The sequence below is a fragment of the Hordeum vulgare genome, chromosome 7H (assembly GCF_904849725.1).
Source record: "Hordeum vulgare subsp. vulgare chromosome 7H, MorexV3_pseudomolecules_assembly, whole genome shotgun sequence".
Taxonomy (NCBI): Eukaryota; Viridiplantae; Streptophyta; class Magnoliopsida; order Poales; family Poaceae; genus Hordeum; species Hordeum vulgare.
This window is the reverse complement of record NC_058524.1, coordinates 465,939,184-465,947,194: the sequence shown is the minus strand read 5'-3', so window position 1 is coordinate 465,947,194 and position 8,011 is coordinate 465,939,184. Positions and strand designations below refer to the sequence as shown.

At 43.7% G+C, this 8,011-nt stretch overlaps 1 protein-coding gene across 1 annotated transcript; it reads right to left on the bottom strand.

The window, feature by feature from the left end:
- Positions 1 to 904: 904 nt before the first annotated feature.
- On the bottom strand, positions 905 to 2,723 carry LOC123410514 (splicing factor ESS-2 homolog). The gene has a single exon (XM_045103461.1). It carries the CDS (start codon positions 2,595 to 2,597, stop codon positions 1,116 to 1,118), a length of 1,482 nt encoding a protein of 493 aa, XP_044959396.1. The 5' UTR covers positions 2,598 to 2,723; the 3' UTR covers positions 905 to 1,115.
- Between the last annotated feature and the right edge of the window lie 5,288 nt (positions 2,724 to 8,011).

The following is an 8,011-nucleotide window of genomic DNA, read 5'->3' as shown; positions in this document are numbered from 1 at the left end:
GACATAACCAAGCTGCCCTGGCAAGTAAAGAATAATTAACTTGGTCATCCTAGCTGTGAGGTCCGAACCAAGCTTTTCTAAACAAGGCCCTGAAGCAAGCACGGCTTCTAGAGTGAAAACTGTAAATACTGACCTCTAGATCAAAGCATCTATATGAAATTAAGAACAGTTCCTTTCATACCCAAATAAGATAGATGAGGCAATCTTTGCCTCCGTTTCAGAAAAAAAAAAAAAAAGCTGCCTCAGAGAGCAAATCAGTGAGTCAACACATAGCTTAGGCCAAACACTACCAGTTTTAGTTCCTTTAATATACTAGTCTGAACAAATGGGGCTCAAAATGGATTTCACAATATGAGGGCATTCACAAAGAATTGAAGTAAAAAAAATAGTAGAGCACAGATACATATCATAATCTCGTTATCACATAATTGGAAGAACTATAAACTTGACCGTAGCATAACTAGAAAATAAGTACTTCTCCCCGTGGGACTGACACTTCAGAGTTGAGACTTGAGACCCAAAATCAAGTTATCCAATCAAACGCTGGGAAGAAAAAGTGTGTATGTCATGTGTTTTCATGAATCCAAATCAAACTAAAGAGCCAACTACTTTTAATTTAGATATTTCGCTAACAACAGAGTAAGTGTGCAACTACCAAACATACATTAAATCAAGTGCCATTCCTTAATTCTGATATGACCTGTTCTAATCGCTATAATACACGCCAAGCAAACAGAACCAAGATGACAAACCATCTTGCATCTTGCACATGTGCAAGAAGTTATTTTGGTAACACCACGATTGCAACCACATCATATGCATTTCTAGTTTCTAATATTCATGTCAGCACCTAGATTTTATGTTCTGATAAGAGTAAAATGTCTACAATCTATAAAACAGGAAATTTGGTGTCAAGGCATATTTTAGTAAGACCTTTGCAAAATCATAATACACTGAGGGAGCCAGCCATGCAAATGAAGAATAGTTTAATGACCTGGCAAGCCCTCTAAGATTTCCAAGCTGAAAAAACTACCATCATTTGTTTCCGATACAATACATGGATAGCATTTATCAGTTTATGAACTGGATATATATAACATTGGGATTTACTAAAATCACCATGGAGGGGTGGAACCTTTTCTCGCCGAAGGAGACCGTGATCCCAAGCCTGGGTCAGTTGAAAACCTTGTCTTTGGGGTGCCTGCAGATGGCGTCGACCCTCTGTAACTTGCACGGAGAGACTCATCAATGGTTTGTGTGGATTTTGCGATAGCATTCCTCACAAACTTTTGTGCTGCAGGAGACAGATTCCTGGGGCTTGCACTGCCTCCTCTCACAGGCGATGGTAGCGGTGGCTTGTGAAACATATGTGTTCGTGCCTTTATCTTCTTCGCGGCGTCCCTGGACAGCAGGTGTGCCTTCACATCTCGAACAGGTGGAGGTGGGATCTTGAAATGTGACCTCTCACTACCCCCAGGTGTCTCATCAGGATCCAACCTCAGTGGTGTTCCATCGATATCGCCCCATGTCATGAACGGGGACTCATCAGCGCCAGGTGCTGGCGATGGTGTTTTCACGAAACTGTACCCATTGTCTGCCTTCTTCCCTGATTCAATGTAAAACGGGTTTGGTGTCTTCCTTAGATCCTCCAAATCATACTTCTTTCCTTTGTCAGGATCATTGTACGCCATTCCTCCAGGAGTGGAGCCTGCAACTAGAGCATACAGTATGGCGGCTGCCTCCTCCTCCTTGGGCCTCCCGTCTTCAGCCAGAGCTTTTCCATGTAACCTGGTGTTTGACTTGTCGATCTCCTTGGTGAGCCCCTTCAGCCGCACCGCAAGCTCCTCATCAGTGAGAGGTGCTTCACCTCGGTCGGCAGGGTGGTACATGAGCAGGTTCTTGGCCGTAAACTTGGCACCCTCCAACGTACTCGGTGACTGCCCAGATGTACCATAGCCATCAGTTATTCTGTCGCGCTTAGCATCCTCCAACAGCTGTTTATCCGCCACCTCGCCAGGCTCCAGGAGGTGGGCATAGCGCTCGCGGCGGCGGTGGTTGACCTTCTCCAGGATGCGCGAGAAGGATTCGTTGTCCTCGCTGGTGTAGCGGCGGAAGAAGTCGTCAAGCGAGAACGCAGCGGAGACGTCCTCGTCCTCATCCTCGGGGTCGCCTGTGGTGGATGGGGCGACGGAGGGGGTCGCGAGGAAGGACGGCGAGCGGAGCGCGGTGGAGGTGGCAGGCGTCGGGGTGGGGAGGGGGCCGTTGCGCTGGAGACGGCGGCGGCGATCGAGGATCTTGAGCTGAGCGTCGCGGAGTAGGAGCGGGTCCCGGGAGCGCACGGCCTGGAGCCAGTCGAGGCGGTCGCGGAGGCGGGGCAGGTCGGGGAAGAAGTCGCGCTCGATGATGCGCTCGATGGCGACGACGTAGGTGTCCTCGTCGAGCACCTCCGGGCGGCGGCGCTTGGAAGAGGTGGTGGCGAGGGCGGACGCTGAGGCGGAGGCGGAGGAAGGGGTGGGGGAGGTGGGGCGAGGGGTGGACGGGGCGGGGGAGGGCGACGGGGTGAGCTGGCGAGGGGAGTGGCCGGGGGAGCGGAGCATCTCGCCGGCGGCTCTTGGGCTAGGGTTAGGTGTTGGGGAATTGGGGATCGGGGAGGGGAAGAAGACGAGTTCTGTTTCGCGTCTGAGATGAGTTGGGTTTGGGCTGGGTTTTGCCGGACCGGCGCCAGACCATATTGACGCGTCAACCCGTCAAACCGACCGAATTGGAATCCTATGAGGTGTTCTTTTACCCAGTTTTGCTAGACTTGGTTATCACTCGATGCTATTCCCTCCGTTTTCTAAATATGAATGATTTTATAGATTCTATTAGTGAATTACTCCCTCCGGTCCTTTTTACTCTGCATATTAGATTTCGGTCAAGTCAAACTTTACAAAGTTTGACCAAATTTGTATTCAAAAATATCAATATCTACAATACCAAATATATACATCATGAAACTACATTTCGTAAAGAATCTAACAATATCGATTTGGCATGGTGAATGTTCATAATTTGTTCTATAAGTTTGATCAAAGTAAAGATACTTTGACTTCGGACAAAACTTATATGCAGACTAAAAAGGACCGGAGGGAGTACATATGATATAAAATGAATGAATATATATTTTAAAATATATTTATATACATCTGTATGCAGCTCGTAATAAAATATCTAAAAAAACTTATATTTAAGAACATAGGAAGTGTATTCGTTTATCTTGCATGAGAATCCTAGTAGAAAAGAAATTCTTTTTCTATATATACTATGTAACTTGACTGATATTTGATTAAATATCAGTCGAGTGAGATCTAACAACATTTTGGTAGCTTAAATTGAATTGTCGAGACGTTTTATATTTGAATTAGAAACATGTGGTGTAGATGAAATGATGAAGAAACCGGTTTTATTTTCCTTGATATAATAATTAAAAGGAAACGTTATCGCTCAACCGATGGCTATCTTTGCCCGCGTCCACCTTTTCCATAGCCGTTGGATTTGATTTGGATCAAACGACTCAAAAGAAATCTTTATCCTAGTATACACGTCTTGAAACTCATCCTTTGTTTCAGTTGATTTGAACGAAATAAATGATTTGTTGCACACACATCGAGCACTCATGACCAGCAGCCAAGCCGAACGCTCCTGCTTGTCGGTCGTCGTCGCGAGTGCGTCATGCAAGATCTCCGCCGCCAAACACCTCCCGGCGACCGAATCCGATGAGATTTGCCACGCGCGTGTGGAGCACCATCAACCTCATCGCCTTTCTGGCACAACCAGCGCTAGTAGAAGCCACATCACCATGTCGTATGTCCATATCTGCTTCAAGTTTCTATAGCAACAACAACATTGTTACGGAAACAGCGGTAGCAAATGACGACTGTATTAGTGCGCGATGTGGTCGAAGATGTTGTTGCAATTTTTGCAACAAGGATCTTGTTGCAGAAAATTGGACGCGGCAGAAGATGTGTTTGCAATTTTTGCAACACGGATCCTGTTATAGAAAATAAAATAAAAAAGGTTTTACAACAAGGGACTTGTTGCAGAAAATTAGAGAAAAAAAAAGATTTGCAACAAATGCATTATTGTAGCAAAATAGAAAAGAATAGATTTCGCAACAAGACTATTGTTGGACATAATTAGATAAGAGAAACTGACAACTCGCGTCACAGTATCGGGCAGCTTGTGAGATGGAAAAAGATCCACCGACCGACGTGTAGCAGGCACGCTCGTATGTGGATTTTGTCAATATAGAATGTGTTCTAATCATTTTGGTCTTACATAAATTCCATTGGATTTTTGATGATTTCATATGGTTAATGTTTGGTGTGTACATATATTGAAATATTTAGGATTTTCTCCGCATGATTCACCCGGACTCTGTTGTGAGGGATTACTATTTTTTGCATCCACTTGTTACTCTTGCTAGAATTCCTTATTTTTCATGTGGCATCGAACACTCTTTGGTTCAAGTTTTTATATGGTTTCTTTAATTTATAAAGTAGTTAAAATATTAATCCTTGGAAAATAAATCTCCATTATTTCTTTGATATGCAATAATCCTTAGGATTTGTTTATAAAGATTCATTTCTACTCTATGTTCGGAGAATATATATTTTTATCCACTCAAATCTTTTGTTACTCTTTTTTTCTTCTATAGAATCAAACTTTCTTTTTATCTAGATTTTTATAATTTCATGATTCACTAGGACTGGAGAGACTATGCAACTCTAATCATGTGGTTTTTTCTATTCTTGTGTTCTGAAAGTTCTAGAGACCAACAAGGCAGAGTTGACATATATGTGATAGCGGCTTGACCACACACTACAAACGTGTTTGGTTGCCTAGAGTGAATATGTCTGCATTTCAACCATATCTCACAAGAGTCTAGTTGAGCAAAAACAGACAACAAACCAACATTTGCATGTTGTTCGGTTGTTTGCATTGCATCAATGACCATTTTAGGGACGGTTGTTTGGTTGCGCGTTGAAACATCTCCAACGTATCTATATTTTTTATTGTTTCAAGCTATAGTATTATCATTCTAGGATACTTTTGGGGCATTTATTTGCTAATTCATATTATTTTGTAGCACTAACCTATTAACCCAGTGTCTAGTGTCAGTTGTTGTTTTCTGCATGTTTTTTTCTTTCCAGGTTTATAATACAAAACAAAGTCTGATTGCCATGAAATTTTTTGACGATTTTTATTTGACAAAAAGAACACCTAGAAGCTTCTGGAGAAGGCCGGGGCCACGCGATGGAGGCAACACACATCAAGTCGCACCTAGGGGATGGTCGCGCCTTGTTGTGTGTCGGGACCCCTAGCGTCTCCCGACGCCCCTTGAAAGGACATGGATGACGCCTAGAGGGGGATGATTAGGTATTTTAAAATAATTACGTTTTAGGCTTGAACGAATGAGGAATAAAACTAAGGTTTAATTAGTCAAGCACAAAACCTAAAACAACTAGGCTCACCTATGTGCACCAACAACTTATGCTAAGAAATATAGGCAACTAAGTGATAGCAAGATATATAATATGAAACAATATGGCTATCACAAAGTAAAGTGCACAAGTAAAAGGCTCGGGTAAGAGAGAACCGAGGCACGCAGAGACGACAATGTATCTCGAAGTTCACACCCTTGCGGATACTAAACTCCGTTTAGAACGGTGTGGAGGCATAATGCTCCCTAAGAAGCCACTAGGGACACCGTAATCTTCTCACGCCCTCCCACAATGCAAGATGTCGTGATTCCACTAAGGGACCCTTGAGGACGGTCACTGAACTCGTACAAACAAGGTTGGGGCAATCTCCACAACTTAATTGGCGGCTCCCAACAACGCCACGAAGCTTCACCATAATGGATTGTGGCTCTGAGGTGAACTCAATTGCTCGGGGCAATCTCCACAACCTAATTGGAGACCCTGGCGCTTGCTCGGAGCTTTACACCACAATGATTGAGCTCCGAGGCACCACCAAGCTTCTAGGATGCCAAAGCACCCAAGAAGAACAAGCTCTAGGGTACCAAGCACCCAAGAAGAACAAGCTCTAGGGTACTAAGCACCCAATAGTAATAAGCTTCTCAATCTTCACTCCCATGTATCACCGTGGAGAACTCAAACAAATGCAGCTAATGCAATGGCAAGGGCACACAGAGTGCCCAAGTCCTTCTCTCACAAATCCCACCACAACAACTAATGTTATGGAAGAAAATAAGAGTAACAACGACGAAGAATACGAAGAACTCCAAGATCTAGATCCAATGGGTTCCCCTCACAAAGAGGAGAAAGTGATTGGTGGAAATGTTGATCCAGATCTCATCTCCCTTTTCCCTAAAGAACTAGCAAGAATCATTGGAGGGATTGACAGTTAGCAAGCTCGAAGAATGTCAACAATGGGGGAAGAACACGAGCTCAAGTGGAGGGGAACCATTGGGGAAAAAGACCCCCTTAAACAGGTTCCCCCAAATCCTACCGTTGTGTGCACACGTCGTGCACAAGCGGTACTACCGCTTGGCTGAGCAGTGTTATCGCTTGGCACGGTGGTTCCAGGAAAAGTGTGCAAAATGGATGAATCCTCGAGGTAGTAGTGCCGCCGGAGCGGTACTATCGGACTACTCAGCGGTACTACCATTGGGGATGTAGTAAGAATCCAGTACTAAAAAATAAGCGATAATAGCAGCGATACTAGAGAGCGGTAGTACTGCCCGGGCGGTACTACCGTGCTACTGTCATGAGTGAAGAATAGACCAATGGAACCATAAAATAAGCGGTAGTAGCAACGGTAGTACATATATAGCGGAAGTACCGCCTAAGCGTTACTACAGTGGTACCAAGCGGTAATACCGCTTGAGCACTGAAAATTGTCCTGGGAAATGAAAATGTAATAACTTTCGTGTACGAGCTCCGAATTGAGCAAACTCAAGCTTGTTGGATTCAAGACGGTGATAATCCCCAAGTGCAAGGAATCATCATAGCACTTTCCAATATGGAAGTGGTAAGTATGGAGTGTCGAACCCACAAGGAGCTAAAGGTAAGATCAGTATTCTCTCTAGTCCTATCTGCCACCGATACGACTCAACATACACCGAACGTTTGCTTCTATCTAGTAACGAGAAATAAAACTGCGTTGTGGGTATAAATACGATAACTTTGCATGATATTGGAGAACAAAATTATGAAAATAGTTGCTGCACTAAGTAGAGTTAGAATATATCAAAATATATTACAAACAACGAGTGTGGAATAATTATGGTATGGTGTGCGGAACCATCCTAGGCCATCAATAACAAGACCGATAATCATTCTTCCAATTTTATATGAGGGAGAGGCATGAGCTAACATACTTTTCGTACTTGGATCATATGAACTTATGATTGAATCTCTAGAAAGCATCCTCAAGTACTAGAAATTATTAAGGTAAACCCAACCATAGCATTAAAAATCAAGTCCCCTTTACTCCCATACGTAAACTACCCCTTTACTCGGGTGTAAGTTTCTGTCACTCTAGCCACCCACTATAAGCGAATCATGAACATGTTGCAACACCCTCTAGCTTGAATCTTTCACGTGTGCGCCTCATGGAAGGCACCTTAGGACATCACCAAAATAAAACATACACTCAAACCAATCAAGAGCATCAATCAACCCAATGGACAACATAGATCTACTCAAACATCATATGATTGTAACACAACATTGATTAATAATATGTGCCATAAAGCACCATGTTCAAGTAGGGGATTATAGCTAGTGGGGCTCACAGGGCTCCACAAACCCTAATTCCAGCGCTATAAAATCCTATTCTCGGAGAAAAAATAGGGAGGAAGTTTCATCGCGTTTCATGATACGGAGTCGCTGCCACCTTGTGTTCTTCATCGGGATTCCAAATCTAGAGTCCGTTTGGGGCTACAGAGAGGGGAATCTTCGGTCTTCGTCATCACCAACCCTCCTTCATCGCCAATTCCATGATG